Source organism: Castor canadensis, chromosome 1, assembly GCF_047511655.1.
Source record: "Castor canadensis chromosome 1, mCasCan1.hap1v2, whole genome shotgun sequence".
NCBI lineage: Eukaryota > Metazoa > Chordata > Mammalia > Rodentia > Castoridae > Castor > Castor canadensis.
The window spans coordinates 131,033,335-131,056,855 of NC_133386.1; the positions used below are offsets into that span (position 1 = coordinate 131,033,335).

The following is a 23,521-nucleotide window of genomic DNA, read 5'->3' on the forward strand; positions in this document are numbered from 1 at the left end:
CTGTGGTTTTGCATATTTTTGAAATTGTAGTCAACTTAAATATTCATGAATGAATATGTATAGATACACATTCAGGTAATTATGTTCATTTGTGCATGCATTTATTGTATATGTCTAGATATATTTGCATGTATTTACTTTTGTGTGTAAACTTATACACTCACATATATATGTGTAAGTGCAGAATTTTAAATTTTTTAGAATTTCAAGACAAGTGCCAACTTCAGGCAAAATTGCATATCTGTTACAGTTTATTTATTTATTTATTTATTTTGTGGGACAGGGTTTGAACTCAGGGTTTTGTGCTTGCAAAGCAGGTGCTTTACCACTTAAGCAATACCTCCAGCCCAACATAGAGTTTATTTTTAATTGTCATGTCTTTCCTTTTCCTGTTTTTCCTTCTCTCATACTGTTGATTATGGCAATAGGACCTCAATTTGTGTATGCTCACCTGTGAGTTATCTCATGTAGTTTTCACATTGGCCTTTGGGGATTAGCAGGGCAAGGACATTATCTCCATTTTACAGACTCAAGTCGATTAGGCTTAGAGAAATTAAATGACTTACTCAAGTTGACTCAACTGGTAATGTGATAGAATTGTGTGTTAAACTTGGGCCTTTAAACCCTCTGCTGTCTATAACTGAAACATAACTCTCCATGCCAGGTTTTTGGCCAAGTTTCCTATCTTGACACTTGATTTTCTGCACCAATTAGTAACTGATGTGTTGAGGGAAAGACCAAATTGACACCCAAATGAGTTTAGCTCTACTTTGCAATTGATTTATGTGACCTTGAACCAGTTTCTTTCCCTCTGTGAAGCTCAACTTCTTCCTTTTTGACTCTGAATATTGTTACTATATCCACTTTAATAAATTTTATAGTTCAAAGAAGTAATTTTCCATGAGTACATGCAGGTTAAACAGAGGATTCAAGATCTGAATTCTAACTACTGTGCTAGATTAGTGTCCACATCATTGGCTATATCATCATCAGGTTTCAATACTCAGAGCCATAGAGAGGATTAAAGGAGATGATATATAATGTGCTCAGCATGATGTCTGGCCTATGGTACCAGTCACACTATTATTCTCTGAATCTAGGAAATGTTTGACCAGGTAGACTTCCTTAGCACTCAAGAAAGAATTAACTATACTTGTGTACTAAATCCTTTGTCTTTCTTCCTTTTCAGATAAATCAGCTGAAGATTATAATTCTTCTAACACTTTGGTAAGTCTGTTTCCTCTATTCTGAAATGGGTGGGTATGGAAGTATCAAGATAGTCTGGGGCTGGGCATGGGATTTACACCTGTAATCCCAGCACTTTGGGAGGCTGAGGCACGAGGATCAAGAGCTTGAGGCCAGCCTAGGTTACATAGTGCGACCCTGTCTCAAAAAACAAAAGAAAACGCTAGTGTGGTAGAGACAAAGCTAGGCTTGGATGTACTTTTGGTTATTCCCATGCTCGGCCTCCGAATCCCTGTCTTTACAATAAAGGAATTGGAATATTGAAAAGTATGTATCCCTTCTGGCTTTAATTGTAACCTTAGAATCAAAAGATGTGGCTTCTAGGCTGTTTTTTAATTCATATTTTTGAACATTGGCAAAGCCAGTTTGCCTTTCTGAGTTTCATATTCCTCACTAAAATGACAATGTTATATTCAGACTTATTTGGATATTCTTTAGACACCTGAATTTAGAAAAGAGTTTCTTCTCTTTTCCTTGGTAGGCTCTACTAAACCAGGATTAGTCCTCATTGTTGGAGGAAGCAGATTCTATTCATTAAGGTCATTCATTCTGTCCTGATTGTAGAGATGTAACTTGAAGGGATATTATAGGAATCACTGAAAAATTGTCTGGGAAATAAAACTAGATGACCTCAAATGTCCCTTCATGTCTCTCAACTTACAAATTCTATTTTCCAGATAAATAGTAAAATATGATACTTGTAAATGAATACTGCCATTCTTTACATATGATATTGGCTCTTAGGGAAAGGTAGTTATGCCATATTGATTTATTAACATTTTTAAAAATCCCTATTATGTACCAGGTCCTATGTGAAACAATCAGACACTGTCCCAATGCCCAAGAACCTCCCAGTGTTATAGGGGGACATGTAGGCACAGTTCAGTATGCTAAATTTCATGAGGCCAAAGACTATGCATAACTTGTTAATTATTCTGTCTTGGGCACCTGGCAAGTGCTGACACTCAGTTAACATCTATTGAATGAAAGAAAGCTTTGTGATGGTAAAGTCTGTACTGAATGAGTTGGTTATCTAGGACAAGAATTAAGAAGAGATGAGGGATTCCAGATAGAAAGAGAAAGTATATGGACAAGGAGGTTCATAAGGTATGCTTGTTCAGGGAACTGCAAGTAGTTGTGATATGACTAGAATGTGAAGTGTGATGAGAGTAGAGGGGGGTGATGAGGAGGAGTGATAAGTAGGACAAATCATGTAGGACTTTGATTTTAGTTAAAAGGTAATGTGAAGCTTAAAGAATTTTAAGCAGGAGAGCAGTAAGGCCTAACACATTACTGAGGGCTGTCAGAGTGCCTCAAGTGGTAGAGTTCCTGCCTAGCAAGTGTGAAGCCCTGACTTCAAACCCCAATACCACCAATACTGAGCCACTATCAAATATTTTGAACCATTCTGCCAGTATGGGATTCGTTTACTCTTGAGTCATTTATACTCTTATCAGCTATTAAAAATGTTCACATTTTGTTCCTTGAAGCATATTGAGCCCTTTTTTACTTGTTATCTCTTTTAATCATCACAATAGCTTAACAAGGTGTGTTATTATCCTTGTTTTATAGATGATAAAACTGAAATAGAGAAAGGTTAATGGCAATGTGCATTGGATTTTCACTCTGAACTGTTTTCCCCTCATTTATGCTGCCTTGCATCAAATGGAAGATACGTGATTAAAAGATGGGGGAAGAATTGGCAAGTGCAAGGTCTTTGAATGGTGACTTACTGATCAGTAAATTATCGGAGGGCCTAAACAAGGTTGAGTTGTGCCATGTGGTTCAAATGTCTTATACTTTTGTAGGAAGAGTGACAATTATCATTTATTGAGTGCCTATTCTGTGCCAGACACTGTGTTAAGAACTTTATATGTTTTAGCATAATAAGTCCTTACAATTACCTTGTGAAGAAGTATTATCATCCTACTTCCATAGGCAGGAAAACAGACCTTCCCAAAGACTCTTAATTAGAACCATATTAGAACTAGAGTCTTCTGAACCCCAGTCCGGGGTTCTTCTCACTGTGGCAAGTGAACAAAAAAGATGACAAAGAGGTCTTATAAAGGAGACTGTAGTAAAGCTACAGTATGTTGTTTGTTAGTGTGGAGGAAGAGCCCTGGGGCTCCTGCCATATGGCAAAGAGGATAACACCTGCGTGGTAAAAACCTGTGCTGGTTTAGTATTTACAATTAAAACCACTCAGGCTGTCAAGGACATTTTTTCCTCCCTCAATTCACAACATTTGTTCCTTACTAGGAAAATCATGGAGGACATGATTTTTATTGTGGCAGCTCGTCATTGTTTTCCATATTGGTTTTATACATAGTATTCCATTGGATTTGTGAAATAGTCAAACAAGATTGTTATCTTCATAATATAGATTATGAAATTGTGACTCAAGAATATTATGTGACTTCCCCCCAACTATTGAATGAGTTAGTAGTAGAAGTCAGTACAAAATTCTGTTCTCCTGAGCATTCATTTATTGTCTCCTACCATAAAAATTTCTTCAGCACCTTTGTCCCAAAGTATGGCTCTGTGGTATGTTAGACCTTGAGAAAAAAATTAATAATAGACAAGGGAGATAAGTTACAAGAGAGGGCTGCATGAAGGCTAAAGCCCAAATGGTAGAGCTCCTCCTTAAAAGCACGAAGCTCTGAGTTCAAACCTCAATACCATAAAAAAAAAAAATAGGGTTACATAAGTAATGTTCAGTGGAGTCATAGTTAATGGAATTATTTATCCTGCCTGGCAATACAGAGACGTTTCCATAGTTACTGGGCCTTAAAGGTTTACTCATTTAATAAACATGACTTTTTTTGTTTTGTTTTGTTTTTTGCAGTATTGGGGCTTGAACTCAGAGCCTTCACCTTGAGCCACTACACCAGCCTGATTTTTTGTGAAGGGTTTTTTGAGATAGGGTCTCATGGACTATTTGCCTGGGCTGGCTTTGAACCTCAATCCTCCTGATCTGTGCCTTCTGAGTAACTAGGATTATAAGTGTGAGCCATTGGTGCCTGGCTTAAACGTGATTTTTAAAATCCCTTTCAGCTTTAAAATTCTGTTATCTTGGCCTGAGATCTGAGTCTTAAGAGTCTGTGGTATTTAGTGGCTGATTTGCATTTATAAAATGAGAGCCAGCCAGCTATAGTGGTATACATCTGTACTCTCAGCACTCAGGCAGTATTGGAAGCTCAAAGCCAGCCTAAGCAACATAGCCAGTCCCTGTCTCAAAAAACAAAACAAAACGTCTACCATAGATAGATTTCTGTGGGTACTGAGGAGTCAAGAGTTGGTAAGGTCTTTGCTCTTGATTTCACAATTTAGTGATGAATCAGAACATGTGAACAAGGATTTATGATATAGTATCAGGTAAGCCCAGGTAATGAGAAAGGGGTAATGTTTTCTTAGGGTCTAGTATATCAAGCTAGAGAACTTGGATGTTGTGTTACAATTAAGGAAATATTTTAACTAAAAGATTGATATAGTTGGATGTGCATTTTAGCCTATAAACTGAAGCTTAGAAAAATTCCTCTGGAAATTTGTTCAGACCGAATTTATGTACTAATCTGTCTTGCTATTCATGTGTGCTATTCTGTCTCACTAGCCCTAATTAATTAATTAATTATTAATGGTAGTGGGATTTGAACTCAGGGCCTTGAGCTTGCTAGGCAGGTGCTGCACCACTTGAGACCTCCAGCCCCTTTTGCTCTAATTAGTTTGGAGATAAGGCCTCGCGGCAGGAGAATCGTGAGCTCCAGAGGCTAAGCCACATGCTGAGATGCTATTTAAATGTTTGTGTGTGATCATTCTCAAATTATATCAGTCCTCTTCCTTCCTCTTCCTTCACATTTCTCAAGAGATGAAATTTCAGACCAAGAAGGTAGATTTATTGCCTGTTATCACCACTGCTAGTTGCGTACATATGCTTTACACTGTCAAATTTTAAGTTATACTCTGTACTAGAGTTCCTGTTAGAATCTATGAGATTGCCAACTTAATATATCAAATGTATCTCTTTAATTTTTTAGTTCTTCCATTTTTCCCTGTCTTTTTGACTCTTGGCTTTCCTTTCTCAGGAGCCTCAGGTGGTAGGCAGGAGGAGAACTCACTCTCTATCTGTCCCTTGTACCAGATGATGAGCTACTTCAGGACACAGACTACCTTTTTTTCATTTTCATACCTTTATGCCAACAGTAGCCATCTCAATATCTTACTGAGCACAAAGGAGTGCTTTGAAAATAACTGTTGGGTTATGCCAGTATATATTAAAATTTCTTATTGCCACTCTGGTCTTAATGCCAAAGTATCTCATCAAAAATGTCATGTTTTAGAATTATTTTGTCTCTTGAATATGTGTGATAAACAGTAATGGCATGTTATTTTTGCCTGGACTTACCCTAAAAACCTGCCATTTTTGGCCCTACTCTGTTACAGTTTGCTTGGGAAAATCCAATTGCTACAGATTATAAGCAGATCTAATTAGTCATGCTGGTAAGGTTCATTCCAGGACAGGGCAGGAGCTCAGTGAAATAGATAGCATCCAGTCTGTGGAGAAACTCATTGTCCTTTTTAAACAGAAAGATCATAATGTACCTTGAGATTGAGGCAAGAGGCCCTGGTGACATAATGGGTCCAGGAGATTGGTAAAGAGGAAAAGGAGAGGGAAAAAACTTGTTCAGACTTCCATTTACTCTTCTATATTAGGAAGAGTGAAAAATTAGTGATAAATTTTGAAAAATTAAAAACTTTTGATTCCTGTCCTACATTTTGTACTTTACTGTCCAGTGTGAAAGGTAAAATGCATAGAATAAGAAGGCTCAAGTAGTAAAACTGCCTAGCATGTGCAAAGCCCTAGGTTCAATCTCTAATATCTCAAAAAACATTTTTTCTATGAGTGTAAAGTAGGAGCTGTTTGCAGGGGAACAAGTGGTAGAAGGGAAGGTAAAAGGAGAAGGTGATGGGGAGTGAATGGAATTGAAGAACCTTGTGTACATGTATGAAACTAGAATAATAGTGGGAGGGGGGAGGATATAAAAAGGGTGTATGTGGGTGAATGTAGTGGAAATATTATGCACTCACATATGAAAATGGGAAAATGAGACCTGTTGAAACTATTCCAGGAATGGGGGGAGGGGGAATAAAGGAGAATGGTAGAAGGGGTGAATTTAACTATGATATATTGTAAGAACTTTTGTAAATGTCACAGTGTACCCCTAGTACAACAATAATAATAAAAAAAGAAAGAAAATAGAATAATGAAACCCATTAAAAATGGGTTGTTGGTTTGTGTTGGAGGAAGTGGAAGGAGCTGGTGGTTGGGAATAGTGGAAATTGTAAACATAAAAGAGAGTTGAGGACAGTATGACTTGTTTTATAGAACAGAACACTGAGCATGACTGGAAAAAAAGGGGGATGGATAAGAAAGAGAAAATAGAGGGGATGAATATGATTGAAATGTACTATATGCATGTAAGGGAATATCACAAAGAAACCCCTTTGTAGCAATTAATATGTACTAATTTAAAAAAAAAAGAAGAAACTATGAACTTGTCTTCAGGGATTTGATTGGGGGTAAGAACATAGGAAAGCTGTAAGCTGGCTTCTTAGTCCACAGTTAAGGTTTGGGTGGGAGAAGAAAGCACCCAGGACTAAGTATTGATGACTAAAAGAAAAGGGATGCTGAGTGAGTGAGACTGGCTATACATGAAGGTGGAAAGCTTGGAGGCTAACGTGGGTTTCACAAGGGTTTCAGGATAGGGTTTCTTCTGGGAAAGTGGCAATCCGGGTATTTTAAATTATATGTCAGCTGGACCACTTAAATTTAGCCTTTCTTCCCTGCACAGAATGTGAAGACTGTATCTGAGAGCCCTGCAGTGCCACCGGTTTCAGAAGATGAAGACGATGATGATGATGCTACTCCACCTCCAGTGATTGCTCCACGTCCAGAGCATACAAAATCTGTAAGCCTGTGGGAATCTGGACACTTTTCTGATTGATTAGTGAGGAGGGGGAGGAAGAGAAGGAGAGGGATAATACTGAGACCTAGAAGCCATAGGGATCCCTAGATTTTAGAGCTAGTACAATCACTGAGACACCTTTTCTTAAGGTACCATCTGGATGATTAAAGAGAAGAGGTGTATTTATCATTGGTCTGCAGATAGTCCTGAAGTATCTTAGGTAATTGGTAATCCAACCTTGATTTTCTTAGCCTGTTCTCCACCAATAGGATAGGAAGATATAGAGAATTGGTGTAACTTCGTTTTGGGATAACATAAATTATTTCAGTCTCCTGGGAAGCAACAAATTATCTTGCTACAGATTTTTTTCTTCTCTGTTAAATGTGCAACATTCAGCATGTTAGAACATCCTTGATGATACTGAAAGACCCAAGAGAATTTATAAATACATTAGTGCTATTAATATGCTAGATATTGGAGTGCATTTTGATGCTGGATGTTGGCAGTGATTCTATTTAACTTCCTTTGAGGTTCCTATAGCTATGAATAGTTGCAGTTCCTCTACCCTCATTTTGCACAATCTAGTCCCTATGCATCATTGAACTCTAAGCATCCATCAGATGATACTCTACTAATGTTTCTTTATTTGGGTATTTTATTATGAGGAGAGTGCCATAAATGAAAGAACCATCTAGCACTTAAGCTCTGTGGTACTACGATAACAAAAGGCTGCCTCTAGAGTAGAACATACAGAGAGTGGCTCAAGCAGAAGTTGGTTGAATGACTATGGAAAATACTGTGGAGGAAATTTCAAGGGGATTAAATGACCTCTTAGGGTAAGAAATTATAAACAGAATCTGCAGAATCACCTGTCTGTAGGACACAAAGTCACCGTAAGGGCTTCAAAATTGAAGAGATGGCAGCCAGGTGCCAGTAGCATGAGTCTATAATCCTAGCTACTCAGGAGGCAGATCTCAGGAGGATCACAGTTTGAAACCAGCTGAGGCAAATAGTTGCAAAACCCTATCTTGAAAAAAGAAACCCTTCTTTAAAAAAGGGCTGGTGGAGTGGCTCAAGATGTAGGCCCAGTATTGCTAAATAAATAAATAAATAAAAAATAAATGAGGAGATGTCAAATTATCTCACAGTGATAGGGTCTTTTTTTGGCTTATAAGCATGTTCTTTTTAAACATTTTTTCCATCTAAATCTTGAACTCCTAAGGTAAGTGAAATCCATGCATAAGTATTTTCAGTGCTTAAGGTAGTTCTTGGCAGGTATAAATACTGGATAAAGGAATGGATGGATGTATTTTCTCTTCATACAATTTCTTTCTAAAAAGGTATTGTTAATTCATGATTTATAGAAAAAGCTGCTGAGATTTGGAGAGGTAAATTGATCTACCCACAGTCATTTAATAAGCAAAAGAGTCAGAATTAGAAAGTAGTAATTAATCCCACATACAGGTTGCTTTCCACAATAGCACACTGGTATTCTTATGTGTATAGATCTGGGAGCCAGATAAAATATTACAGAAGGAAAAGACAGAGCTCCCCCCACCCCCCAGGAGTCATATGAAGAGAAACAAAGAGAACAAGGCTTGAGAGTATAGATGTAGATGTCTGGGAGATAGTTTGTTTATAGGTGCAAGAATAGAAAATTGAAAAATCATGCTAGATACCTTGAAAGCAACTGAGGCCAATAGGAGAAGGGGACCAGGAACTAGAGAAAAAGTTAGATCAAAAAGAATTAACCTAGAAGGTAACACACATGCACAGGAAATTAATGTGAGTCAACTCCCTGTATAGCTATCCTTACCTCAACTAGCAAAAACCCTTGGTCCTTCCTATTATTGCTTATACTCTCTCTTCAACAAAATTAGAGATAAGGGAAAAATAGTTTCTGCCAGGTATGGAGGGTGGGGGGGGGGAGAGGGAGGAGGAGTGGGTGGTAAGGGAGGGGGTGGGGGCATGGAGGAGAAATGACCCAAGCGTTGTATGCACATATGAATAATAAAATAATAAAAAAAAAAAGAAAAGAAGAATCATGCTAGAGTGGTCAGGTAGCCAGTCTTCTTGGTGGATTCCATTTATTTATTCATTGATTCCACCTACCATTTATCTTAATGCTTTTTGTTAGATAAGTTGGTTAGATTACAGAGTTCAGGAATGACAGACATATGTTCCCTGCTCTCATAGAGCTTATAGACTATCCAAAAGAGAATTATAATACTTTCATGATAAAATCTGATAAGCACCTTGAAGTATTTCCAAGAGAAAGGAAGTATAATCTAGAATCACTTCTTCTGAACCTCGGTAGTGTATAGTTTGCTCATTTCTTATAAATTCTCCTTTGTAACTGTGACTTTCTCACCTGCTTCACCAGAATGAGAGTATGGGGGCAATGTTTTATACAGGGTTAGACTAACAGTCAGTTCTCAGTAAATGTTTGTTAAACGAATGAATAGGAAATGTAATTTCTTTAAAAGCTAAAATTTGAGTGCTTAGTACCTGCTGGACACAATTCTAACATTTTTGTAAATATTAATTTATTCTTACAACAGTTCCATAAGATAGGTGCTATTATTATCACCATGTTACCGATGAGAAAACTGAAGCACAGAGAAGTTAGGTAACTTGCCCCAAGTCATGCAGATGGTAAGAATGAGACTTGAGACTTAAGCTCAGGCAGTCAAGTTCTTGAGTCTGTGTTCTAAATCACTGCAGTTTACTAGTGCTTGAAGAACAAGAGTAGTTCTCTGTAAGAACTCAGAAGCTAGACAGGGAGTAACTCAGTAGAGGATAATGTTAAGTGTTGCATTAACAGTGCAAAACGCTATGGAAATACAGGATTTCATTATCCCTTGGAAAGGCAGAATGTTAGAAGTAAGGGGATTTCCTTTAAAAATTTATACTGAGAGTTGCTTAGCCCCTTTTGAGACTCTCACTAACTCTTACTGTGTGCGGTGAGACCAGGGAAGGCCATTTCACCCAGAGTGAATGGGCCTGGGCATAGAAGAGGAATAATACAAATTTTGACCTAAAAGAAAGGATGAATTTTGGGAGACTTCTTTTGTGGATGTTCTAATCTGACATCTGAAAGAGATTCTACTATACTAATAAAGAGTGTCTTTTGCAAAATTTTGCACCAATAATGCAGGTATACACCCGGTCTGTGATTGAACCACTTCCTATTACTCCAACTCGGGATGTGGCTACGTCTCCCATTTCGCCTACTGAGAATAACACCACTCCACCAGATGCTTTGACCCGGAATACTGAGAAGCAGAAGAAGAAGCCTAAAATGTCTGACGAGGAGATCTTGGAGAAATTACGTAAGCACTTTGTGGCTTTCTGAACCATCTTTTGGTCTCTGACTGGGCAAGCATGAAGGTGGAGTTCTGCTGCTATAAAGTTCCAGATCCTAGGTTTGGTCTTTGTGGCTGGCTGGCCATGCTTGGTACCTTAGCCATATGCTGTGTTTCTCCTCACCTTCTACCTCCCCTGTCTCACCAGCTCAGGTTGGTTATCTTGCTAGGATGGGGATGTGATGGAAGAGTATGGATAGCTCACATTCAGGGTTATGGATATGACAAATACCTTTTATCTAGTGAATAGCCTAGCATAGTGTATTGAGAAAGATGGAGGCTTTGACTATACCTGGTGAGAAAGAGTGCTTTGATTGGTTATTGGTGTTTGCCACTGACCTAGAACACAGATTAGCCATCATGGTTGTAGGAAAAGAATGGAGGGACAACAACATTTTATGAATCAGTACTATATATCAAATGACCAGCAAGGTATTTTTTTCCATTTACTTATCATATTAACCCTGAGAGAATAAGCAGTATGATCCTCATTTTTGGTTATGGGTTTTAAGATCCAGAGATGATGAATCCTGCTCCAAATCACACAACTAGAAAGTGACAAGATTAGAGCACAAGTTTATGTTCTTTTAAGGACAGCATGTTGCCTCTTGCTATCAGATGAAAACTTCCCATTTCCCTTTACTTAGCAATAGAAATATATTAGGGTAGCCTGTTTCTGTGTTTCAGTAAGCTACAAAAGAATTATATTACAAGGAAGGACTAAACTTATTTGATGTCTTGGAAAAGTCATTTGATAAAGCCTTTTTAGTTTTTTTGTTGTTTTGTTTTTTGGTGGTACTGGGGTTTGAATTCAGGGCCTCATGCTTCAACTACTGTCCTCCTCCCATCTTCCATGTACCTGAATTACCACATCCAGCTTATTTTTTGAGATGGGGTCTCACTGACTTTTTGCCCAGGCTGGTCTTGTACCTCAGTCTTCCTTATCTCCTCCTGAGTGGCTGGAATTGTAGGTGTGAGCCACCACACCGGGCCCTACAAAGCTCTTGATTTATTCACTATGTCTACTTTTTTCCAAAAATAAGAAAAAAACCAAGATTTGATATGGCTGATTTGGCTAAGTCTAAAAATTGATGTTGCTTTCTAAATCTGAAATTTTTAGTTATATAGTTTAGCAGCTCTTTGCCTCTTCCTAATAATTCTTGTTTGACTTTTTAAAAAATTTTTTACTCTTACAAATTGCCCTTGCCTGGAGCACTCTGAAAAGGATGATTTAGAAGCCACTCATCCAGTCATCTGTTTATTTCTTTAATTCTTGCAAACTCCAGGGGGTAGGGGAATCATCAGGTTTGTTTTGTATCTTGATTTTGAAAAATGATTCATGGTCTCTTTCTTTCAAAGGAAGCATAGTGAGTGTGGGCGATCCTAAGAAGAAGTATACGCGGTTTGAGAAGATTGGACAAGGGTTAGTAGGGGCATTTTCTTTTCTTAGAAAAATGACTTGAGATTGTATGTGCTTTTGTTTGCCTCTCACAAACCTTGTCATCCTTTTTTCATCTCACTCCTCAGCCATCTGGAGGTATTATGTTAGGCTGACTTCAGGTTTGGCAGAATTCTGCTTAATATGTGAGATATACCATTAGCTGACCAAATTGCTAAAAATACCTCTGCAGTGAGAGTACATGAACCATTTATTTTCTTAGCACATACCAGCTTCCGAAATTATAGCTCTGATTTTTCAGATAAATCCTGTTTGCCCTAGCACTAAGATGTATCAGCAACCATATGAAATGGGAGACCCAGAACTGCAGACCCTTTTGCTAGTGTAATGGGACCTATTTTTCTAGATGGATGCCAGAATTTTGACTCCCGTTCTCTAGTTCCTTAAATGTACTTTGTATGCTTCCCTCTCAATATACTGAACTACGCAAATCTTAACTAGTTCCTACTGACTTCTGGGCACTGAGGACATGGTTATGAATCACATGCAGTCTCTGCCTCCAAGGATCTTAAGTCAACAGGAGATAGAAAAGCAAAGAATTATAACACTTTTAAAAAGTGTTTGGCCTTTATTTTGAGTAAAACAAGTCAGAACAAGATCAGATCCTGTTCTTTGGTTCTATTTGCATGAGGTTCACCAACAGGCAAAACTAACCTATGGTAATAGAATAGTGATTATACCTGGGAGCGGGACACTGAGTTGAAAGAAGTATGAGGGAACTTTCTAGGGTGATCTTGGTGGTGAAGACAGATTGTGTACATATGTAAAAAATCATCAGTTATGCATAGAAGATCTGTGCAAATTACTTTAGGTGATTCCTACAGATGTCCCAAAAGAGCTGAAATTAAAAAAACAAACAAAAAAAGTTCTGGCTTATAGCAGGTGTTCAGTGTTAGTGGAATGAAAGCATTATTGCTAATAGTTTGTTATTTACACTTGTTTAATTCTCAAAACCACTTTGGGTTGAGTGGATCTCATTATTTCCTGATCTGAGTGTTTTCCTACTAGATATGCTTTTGTGAGTCTGAACTCATATATAAGATAGTTAACACTCTGAGAAGAAATTATTTTGCTTGCCTCAGAGTAATGTAGGTGGCATTTCCTTTAGGTAGTTGAGATATTAAGAATGTAGCAAAAAGTTACATGAACAGTGTGTACAAGTCAGGTTCCTTCTCTGTACTTGAGTCTCTTCATCTGTAAATTTAGGGAAGAAAGATTGTAGATTTAAGGGCCTTTCACCTTCAAAATGTGTACATGTGTATACACATGCATTTTATATATTTTTTGTGTGTACATATATAAGTATATATTTAAACAGACATGTGAGACCTGTAAGTAGGCAACATCTGCAAAATGTTCTTTCCTTGATTACTTGACAGGTCTGTTAGTGCTAAGCACCTCTACTGATGTTTCCACATTCCATAATTTAAAAAATATAAATGCCACATGAATATGATGAATTGGTACTATTATAATTTTGGCTTATTTTCCCCATCTCTTTAAGACCTGAATACTGTTATGCTTTTAGATGTCTCAAATGTCTAATCGTGCCAGTTCAAGGTAGAAATAATCAGTATTAACTAGTGGGCTTCAGTAGTTTTATAAGATAAAACTTTGTAAGTATGGACACATGGGCTAGCCAGGTGGCTGAAGTGGTAGAGTGACTGCCTAGCTAGCACAAGGCCCTGAGTTCAAATCCCAGTCCCACCAAAAAAAAAATCACATGTAAGTATGGAGACATAGTCCCAAAGCGTCCAGTCCCCTGACACTGTTGCATGTTTACCCTTTAAGATTAGTGCATATTGTAGGATCAGGGGTGAGGTAGGAATAGGAAGAGGAGTCACACTTTGTGACTGAAGATGGCTTTGAGTAGGATGATCAGGAAGTGAAGAAATAACTATCAATGCAAATAATCCATCCAGTTTCCAGGCATATAGCTAATCTCCCAATTAAAGAATGGTGGTTAAGTTGGAAGGCATACTTACAAGTGATCTCTTCCCCTGAATTGACATGGCTTCTCTGGGAAGCATAACTTTGGGGCTTGCCTGAACACATTCTTGCAAAAGACTAGAATTCTAAATATCTTCAAATTGCATCATCTGTACTTGATGTATGGCATGTACAGCTAACAAATATGTGTTGTAAATTACTCACCTACAAATATACAGGATTTATGGTTATAGGCATAGGGTTCTAATTATTTCAAATGGGCATGACTACTTTCCTAGCATTTCTTTTACTCCACCCCAACTGTTTGTATGTGTGCATACATGCATACACACACATATATGTGTGTGTTTGTGGGTCTCTTGGGATTTTAAAAATTATTTATTTATTTTTGATACTGGGGATTAAATCCAGGGCCTCGTGCTTGCTAGACAAGCATGGTACCACTTGAGTTATGCCCCCAGCCTTTTTGTTTTTATTTTGTGTTTGAAATAGGGTCTGCTAATTTTGCCTGGTTGGCCTAAACTCAAGACCTTCCTGCTTCCACTTTTGAGTAGCTGGGATTATAGGCATGCACTACTAGCCTGACTGGATTATTCTTACTTCATAGGTGGGTAGAAGTATCAGATTTTCGGGGAGCATATGTATTTGAAAAAGTATGTTTAATATTTTATGTTTAAAAAATGAAAACAAAAAAAACTATTTCATAACACTAACTTCAGAGAATAAAGTTCACATATCCACTTGACAGGATAAATGATTGAAAAGCATGATTTTAAAAGGTCATACTATCCTATAATATCAGTGGGAAGGGCAGGCACTTCAAGATTGTTTTAGACTATTCAAAGTGATTTTTATAATTTTCAGTATTTATTTGTTTGTTTGATTCGTTGTGGAATAGCATCTCAAGAGTTGAATACTGCTCCCAGTTGTCTGCATTGCAATGAAACAGACCCTCATGGCTCCTTGCAGACCTTTCCTATCACTGCTTTTAATTTTTAATTCTTTAAGGCATGGTATCAAACTCCTGCCTCTACCTCCCAAATTACTTAGATTGCAGATGTGTACCACCATGCCCAGCTAGTTACAATTTTATTTATTTAATTTTTTTATTCATTTATTCACATGTGCATGCATTGTTTTGGTCATTTTTCCACCCTACCCCCCTACCCCACCCTTTCCCCTAGTTACAATTTTAATATATGTTATAATTGAAGATAATATAAATATACAATTAAGTGAATTTTCAAAAAGTGAACACACCCATGTAACCAGCACCCAGATTAAGAAAGAGAACATTAGTGACACCCCAAAAGTCAATATTCATTTTTGATAAATATACAAGCCATCTTTCCTACCTCATTCTGAAATTCTCCCTAGAGCCTCTTCCCTTTCCTCCTAGACCTAATCTATCCCTGAAGAGATGAAGAGTTTGAAGCCACAAGAAATTAAAGCAACTTGCCAAAGGTGGTAGGGGAGAAGAGGACAAGCAGGAAAAACGAATGTATTTGAAAACCTATTATATTTTAGGCACTTGGCCAAGTGCTTTACATTAACTAATTAACTTAAATTTTCTTATATTTTCATGTCACTACAGAGGAAAGTAAACTCAGAGAAGTTACATAACTTACTCAAGATGAGATGGCTAATAGATCTTATATAGAAATTCTAGATTGAAGTTCAGGTCTGTTGGCCACTGGAGCCTCTGTTCTCTTTATTATCAAATACTGCCTCTCAATATGAGAATGGGAGGGAGGGCTGCAAGGGAAGGATTTGTGTTTACTGCTATTATTATTAACACTTAGAAACACTGCCACATTGTATACAGAGCTACATTTGACAAATGTCACTTCATCGAACACCTGTGTTTGTTTCCCTCTCTCCTCCCACCTTTTGTTTAGTGCTTCGGGTACCGTGTACACTGCAATGGATGTAGCCACAGGACAGGAGGTAAGTATCTGCCACCAACTGTTGTTCTTTCATGTCTACAGTTTCTTTTTGTTTGGGGTTAGTTTGCTTTTTTTTGCTCTTTTTGGCTCAATAAGGACATTTCTAAGAAGTTTCTTTTTATACCAGACTAGAATCAAATAGCAGACTAACATGAGATTTAACAGCTTTCAGAAAAGTTACTGCAGAACAGAGTGGAAGAAGGAAGACTGGACTAGGTGAGTCAGGAGGCTGTGGTGTAGTTTCAGGCAAGAGGTGATGATTTAGCTTAAGATAATAGCATGGTATAGATGGAGAGAAGTAGATGGATTTGAAAGATAATGAGCAGGTAGATTTGATGGGATTTGGTGACTAAATATGAGGATGACTTACAAGTAAATAAGACTACAGGGAGAAAGAAAACAGGTGGAAGTATAGATATGAAGATCTTCCTGCCTCAGATTGCATAGAACTGCCTAGTGGACAGTTGCATGTACAAATAAGCAATTAATTTAATTTACTTTTTTTTATTTTTTGTGGTACTGGGGTTTGACTTCTGGGACTTACACTTCCTATGCAGGTGAGCCACACCCAAGCCCGTTTTTGCTACAGTTATTTTTGGATAGGGTTTCATGGTTTTGCCTGGAGCCAGCTTGAACTGCAACCTTCCTAGCTACGCCTCCTGTGTAGCTGGGATGACAGGTGCTGCATGCTTATTTGATTGATAGGGATCTCACCAACTTTTTACCTGGGCTGGCCTTGAGCTACAATCCTTGCAATCTCTTTCTTCCAAGTAGCTGGTATTATAATGGGTGTACCACCATACCTGGCCCTAAATAGGTAATTTAAACCCATGTCTCTTGTCTCCTAAACTAGTGGTCCTTCCACTATTCTATGCCCAGGATTCCATTATACACTGAAACCCTCATTTATTTGGAGGCACCTCTTTGTCATTATTATTTCTTTTTTTTTTTAATTTATTTTTTTATTATTCATATATGCATACAATACTTGGGTCATTTCTCCAACCTGCCCCCACCCCTCTCCCTTACCACCCACCCTACCCCCTCCCTCTACCCCCCCACCCCCTCGATACCCAGCAGAAACTATATTGCCCTTATCTCTAATTTTGTTGAAGAGAGAGTATAAGCAATAATAGGAAGGAACAAGGGTTTTTGCTGATTGAGATAAGGATAGGTATACAGGGAGTTGACTCGCATTGATTTCCTGTGCATGTGTGTTACCTTCTAGGTTGATTCTTCTTGATCTAACCTTTTCTCTAGTTCCTGGTCCCCTTCTCCTATTGGCCTCAGTTGCTTTAAAGTATGTGCTTTGGTTTCTCTGTGTTGAGGGCAACAAATGCTAGCTAATTTTTTAGGTGTCTTACTTATCCTCACCCCTCCCTTGTGTGCTCTCGCTTTTATCATGTGCTCAAAGTTCAATCCCCTTGTTGTGTTTGCCCTTGATCTAATGTCCACATATGAGGGAGAACATACGATTTTTGGTCTTTTGGGCCAGGCTAACCTCACTCAGAATGATGTTCTCCAATTCCATCCATTTACCAGCAAGTGATAACATTTTGTTTTTCTTCATGGCTGCATAAAATTCCATTGTATATAGATACCACATTTTCTTGATCCATTCGTCAGTGGTGGGGCATCTTGGCTGTTTCCATAACTTGGCTATTGTGAATAGTGCTGCAATAAACACGGGTGTGCAGGTGTCTCTGGAGTAACCTGTGTCACAGTCTTTTGGGTCTATCCCCAAGAGTGGTATTGCTGGATCAAATGGTAGATCAATATTTAGCTTTTGAAGTAGCCTTCAAATTTTTTTCTAGAGTGGTTGTAGTAGTTTACGTTCCCACCAGCAGTGTAAGAGGGTTCCTTCCCCTTCCCCCAACCCCCGCATCCTCACCAACACCTGTTGTTGGTGGTGTTGCTGATGATGGCTATTCTAACAGGGGTGAGGTGGAATCTTAGTGTGGTTTTAATTTGCATTTCCTTTATTGCTAGAGATGGTGAGCATTTTTTCATGTGTTTTTTGGCCATTTGAATTTCTTCTTTTGAGAAAGTTCTGTTTAGTTCACATGCCCATTTCTTTATTGGTTCATTAGTTTTGGGAGAATTTAGTTTTTTGAGTTCCCTGTATATTCTGGTTATCAGTCCTTTGTCTGATGTATAGCTGGCAAATATTTTCTCCCACTCTGTGGATGTTCTCTTCAGTTTAGTGACCATTTCTTTTGATGAACAGAAGCTTTTTAGTTTTATGAGGTCCCATTTATCTATGCTATCTCTTAGTTGCTGTGCTGCTGGGGTTCCGTTGAGAAAGTTCTTACCAATACCTACTAACTCCAAAGTATTTCCTACTCTTTCCTGTATCAACTTTAGAGTTTGTTGTCTGATATTAAGATCCTTGATCCATTTTGAGTTAATGTTGGTATAGGGTGATATACATGGATCTAGTTTCAGTTTTTTGCAGACTGCTAGCCAGTTTTCCCAGCAGTTTTTGTTGAAGAGGCTGCTATTTTTCCATCGAGTATTTTTAGCGCCTTTGTCAAAGACAAGTTGGTTATAGTTGTGTGGCTTCATATCTGGGTCCTCTTTTCCATTCCACTGGTCTTCATGTCTGTTTTTGTGCCAGTACCATGCTGTTTTTCTTGTTATTGCTTTGTAATATAGTTTGAAGTCAGGTATCGTGATACCTCCAGCATTGTTGTTTTGACTGAGTGTTGCTTTGGCTATTCGTGGCCTCTTGTGTTTACATATAAATTTCACGGTAGATTTTTCAATGTCTTTAATGAATGTCATTGGAATTTTTATGGGAATTGCATTAAACATGTAGATTACTTTTGGGAGTATAGACATTTTTACTATGTTGATTCTACCAATTCATGAGCATGGGAGATCTTTCCACTTTCTATAGTCTTCCTCAGTCTCTTTCTTCAGAAGTTTATAGTTTTCCTTGTAAGGGTCGTTAACATCCTTTTCAGGTTTACACCTAGATATTTGATTTTTTTTGAGGCTATTGTAAATGGAATTGTTTTCATATATTCTTTTTCAGTTTGTTCATTATTAGTGTATAGAAATGCTAATGATTTTTGTATGTCGATTTTATATCCTGCTACCTTGCTATAGCTATCAATGGTGTCTAGGAACTTCTGAGTAGAGTTTTTTTGGGTCTTTAGGTATAGGATCCTGTCGTCTGCAAATAAGGATATTTTGACAGTTTCTTTACCTATTTGTATTCTTTCTTTTTGCCTAATTGCTCTGGCTAGGAATTCCAGTACTATGTTGAATAGGAGTGGAGATAGTGGGCATCCTTGTCTGGTTCCTGATTTTAGAGGGAATGGTTTCAGTTTTTCTCCATTAAGTATAATGCTGGCTGTAGGTTTGTCATATATAGCTTTTATAATGTTGAGGTACTTTCCTTCTATTCCTAGTTTTCTTAGAGTTTGGATCTTATCAAAAGCTTTTTCTGCATCTATTGAGATGATCAAGTGGTTTTTGTCTTTGCTTCTGTTAATGTGGCTTATTACGTTTATTGATTTTTGTATGTTGAAGCACCCCTGCATTCCTGGGATGAAGCCTACTTGGTCGTGGTGAATAATCTTTTTGATGTGTTGTTGAATTCGGTTTGCCATTATTTTTTTGACGATTTTTCATCAATGTTCATTAAGGAGATTGGACTATAGTTCTCCTTTTTGGAGGTGTCTTTGCCTGGTTTGGGGATAAGTATAATATTGGCTTCATAAAATGTGTTAGGCAGTTTTCCTTCCCTTTCTATTTCGTTGAACAGTTTAAGGAGGGTTGGTATCAGTTCTTCTTTAAAGGTCTAATAGAATTCGGCAGAGAATCCATCAGGTCCTGGACTTTTCTTTTTGGGGAGACTCTTGATTGCTGCTTCAATTTCATTTTGTGTTATAGATCTATTCAGTTGATTAATATCCTCTTGGTTCAGTTTTGGATGATCATATATCTAGAAATCTGTCCATTTCTTTAAGATTTTCAAATTTATTTGAATATAGGTTCTCGAAGTAGTCTCTGATGATTTCCTGGACTTCCATGGTGTTTGTTGTTATCTCCCCTTTTGCATTCCTGATTCTACTAATTTGGTTTTATCTCGCCTCATTTTAGTCAGGTTTACCAGGGGTCTGTCAAGCTTGTTTATTTTTTTCAAAGAACCAACTTTTTGTTTCATTAATCCTTTGTATGGTTTTTTTTGGTTTCTATTTCGTTGATTTCAGCTCTTATTTTTATTATTTCTCTCCTTCTGTTTGTTTTGGGATTTGCTTGTGTGTGTTCTTGTTTTTCTACGAGTTTGAGATGTATCATTAGGTCATTGATTTGGGATCTTTCAGTCTTTTTAATATATGCACTCATGGCTACAAACTTTCCTCTCAGGACTGCCTTTGCTGTGTCCCATAGGTTCCGGTAGGTTGTGTTTTCATTTTCCTTGACTTTCAGGAACTTTTTAATTTCCTCTTTAATTTCATCAATGACCCATTGTTCATTAAGTAATGAGTGATTCAGTTTCCAGCTGTTTGCATGTTTTTTGTCTTTACTTTTGTTGTTGAGTTCTACTTTTACTGCATTGTGATCAGATAGTATGCACAGTATAATTTCTGGTTTCTTATATTTGCTGAGGCTTGCTTTGTGGCCTAAGATATGATCTATTTTGGAGAAGGTTCCAAGGGCTGCTGAGAAGAATGTATGTTGTGTAGAAGTTGGATGAAATGTTCTGTAGACATCAAGTAGGTCCATTTGATCTATTGTATATTTTAGATATTGGATTTCTTTATTGATTTTTTGTTTGGATGACCTATCTATTAATGATAATGTGGTGTTAACGTCTCCCACAACCACTGTGTTGGAGTTAATATATGCTTTTAGGTCTTTCAGGGTATGTTTGATGAAATTGGGTGCGTTGACATTGGGTGCATATAGGTTTATAATTATTATTTCCTTTTGGTCTATTTCCCCTTTTATTAGTATGGAATGTCCTTCTTTATCTCGTTTGATCAATGTAGGTTTGAAGTCTACTTTGTCAGAGATAAGTATTGCTACTCCTGCCTGTTTTCGGGAGCCATTGGCTTGGTAAATCTTCCAGCCTTTCATCCTAAGCCTATGCTTCTTTCTGTCAGTGAGATGAGTCTCCTGTAAGCAACAAATTGTTGGATCTTCCTTTTTAATCCATTTCGTCAAATGGTGTCTTTTGATGGGTGAATTAAGTCCGTTAACATTAAGTGTTAGTAGTGATAGGTATGTGGTGATTCCTGTCATTTAGTTGTCTTAGTTGTTTGAAGGTTTGATTGTGTGTACCTAACTTGAGGTTGCTCTCTACTTTCTTGTTTTTTCTTTTCCTGTAGTTTGGTGCTGCCTGTCCTTTCATGGTTATGTTGGATTTCACTTTCTGTGTGCAGAATCCCTTGAAGAATCTTTTATAGTGGTGGCTTTGTTGTCACATGTTGTTTTAGTTTCTGCTTATCATGGAAGACTTTTATTGCTCCATCTATTTTGAATGATAGTTTTGCTGGGTAGAGTATCCTAGGTTGAAGTTATTTTCATTCAGTGCCCAGAAGATCTCTCCCCAAGCTCTTCTTGCTTTTAATATTTTTGTTGAGAAGTCTGCTGTAATTTTGATGGGTTTGCCTTTGTATGTTATTTGTTTTTTCTCTCTTACCGCCTTCAATATTCTTTCCCTAGTTTCTGAACTTGTTGTTTTAATGATGATATGCCGTGGGGTAGTTCAATTTTGATCTGGTCTGTTTGGTATTCTGGAGGCCTCTTGCATCTGTATGGGAATAGGGTCTCTAGATTTGGGAAATTTTCTGTTATTATTTTGTTGAATATATTACACATTCCCTTTGCTTGCACCTCTTCTCCTTCTTCGATGCCCATGATTCTCAGGTTTGGGCTTTTGATGGAGTCAGTGAGTTCTTGCATTTTCTTTTCACAGGTCTTGCGTGTTTAACTAATAGTTCTTCAGTTTTTCCCTTAATTACCATTTCATCTTCGAGTTCTGAGATTCTGTCTTCTGTTTGTTCTATTCTGCTGGATTGGCCTTCCATTTTGTTTTGCAATTCTGTTTCGTTCTTTTTTTCTGAGGTTTTCCATATCCTTGGTCGTGTCCTCTTTAATGTTGCCGATTTTTGTCCTGAGTTCATCTCTTTATTAATCGTGTTCTTTGTTTCACGTTGGTGTTTATACGGTTCTTCTGTGGTTTCCTTTATTTCTTCTTTTGCTTTTTCAAATTCTCTATTTTTGTTGTCTTGGAATTTCTTGAGTGTCTCCTGTACATTTTGGTTGACCCTATCCAGTATCATCTCATAAATTCTCATTGAGTACATGTAGTATCTCTTCTTTTAGATTATTCTTGTGGGCTTTATTGGGTTCTTTGTCATAGTTTATCTTCATTTTGTTGGAGTCTGGGTCTGAGTATCTGTTTTCTTCATTTCCTTCTGGGTCCTGTACTAATTTTTTGCTGTGGGGAAACTGGTTTCCCTGTTTTTTCTGTCTTTCCTTCATTGCCCTTGGTGTTGTTATTGTCCTTGTACTGTATGTAATTAAGTATTTTCTGGCTTGTAATAATAGCACTAGTGATATTTAGAATGGAAACGTGAGAGGAGATGGAAAGCAAAAAAGTTAAAGGAAAAGGGAAAAACGAAGTAGAAAAGAACAGAACAGAGAAACAAATAAAAAAAGTTTCAAAAATATGAACAGGGAGATACAGTGTACTAATCAACTGTAAACTGAAAAGGCATTAGAGAGACAGACAGGATTTAAAATTAAAAATAAATAAATAAATAAATAAATAAATGAAAAAATATATATAGACGAAAAAAATCTCCAAGTTCAAATGCAGTAAAGTTTCAGCTTAATAATTTTGGTGTTCGTCCCTGTGCCTCCAATCCTGGAGATGGTGTCTCAGATGTTGTTCTGTAGTTGTCTCATCAAAGGGGAAGAATAAAATAAAACTAAACCGCACAAAACAAAACAAAACAAAACAAAAAAACCCACAAAGTGTCTCAAGTTCAAATGCAGTACATTTCAGTAAGGTTTTCAGCATGCAGGCCTAGTTTGTGTCATCAAAGGTAGGGAGAGAGAAAAGAAAAAAAAAAAAAAGAGTCTGGAGACAGTTCTGTGAATGGCTATCTGCGACTGTGGCTTGCCTGCCTGCTGCTGTCAGCCTGCTGTAGCTGGAGGCGTTATTTATGTAGATCTCAGGGGTGAGCTTAGCACTCACCTGGCCCCACAGGCTTTGTTTACTCGGAGTTCTCCTGTGCACTAGCTGCTGCTACAAGCTTTCCCGTTCCAAGCACACTGGGGGAGGTGACACTGCACCCGCTTTTTCAGGCCTGTGTGTTTATTTACAGCTCATGTGGGAAGTGGGTCTTCCCCCCTCTCCTGTGGAGTTTTCCTCCCACTGCCGCTTTTACAAGCTTTCCCACTCCTGGTTGCTGGGCGTGTGCCACCGCTCCTGCCTTCTCCAGCCTGACTTGTTTATTTACAGTTCTGGATGGGATTCTCCTCCCCCTTCTTCAACGCTCAGGGTGCCCCACCGTCTTTGCTGTGTGTCTTTATTGTTCTTATTGCTTATTACTCAGTTTCTCTTTTTTT

At 37.8% G+C, this 23,521-nt stretch overlaps 1 protein-coding gene across 7 annotated transcripts in view; it reads left to right on the top strand.

The window, feature by feature from the left end:
• LOC109700810 (serine/threonine-protein kinase PAK 1) overlaps positions 1–23,521 on the top strand; it is a 157,366-nt gene that overhangs the window by 96,984 nt on the left and 36,861 nt on the right. For all 7 annotated transcript variants that reach the window (XM_074082454.1, XM_074082450.1, XM_074082442.1 and 4 more), the window contains 5 exons: positions 1,190–1,227; positions 7,095–7,211; positions 10,366–10,540; positions 11,933–11,996; positions 15,881–15,929. In XM_074082454.1, coding sequence (XP_073938555.1) covers positions 1,190–1,227; positions 7,095–7,211; positions 10,366–10,540; positions 11,933–11,996; positions 15,881–15,929 — 443 coding nt within the window. The remainder of the gene's footprint in view (positions 1–1,189; positions 1,228–7,094; positions 7,212–10,365; positions 10,541–11,932; positions 11,997–15,880; positions 15,930–23,521) is intronic.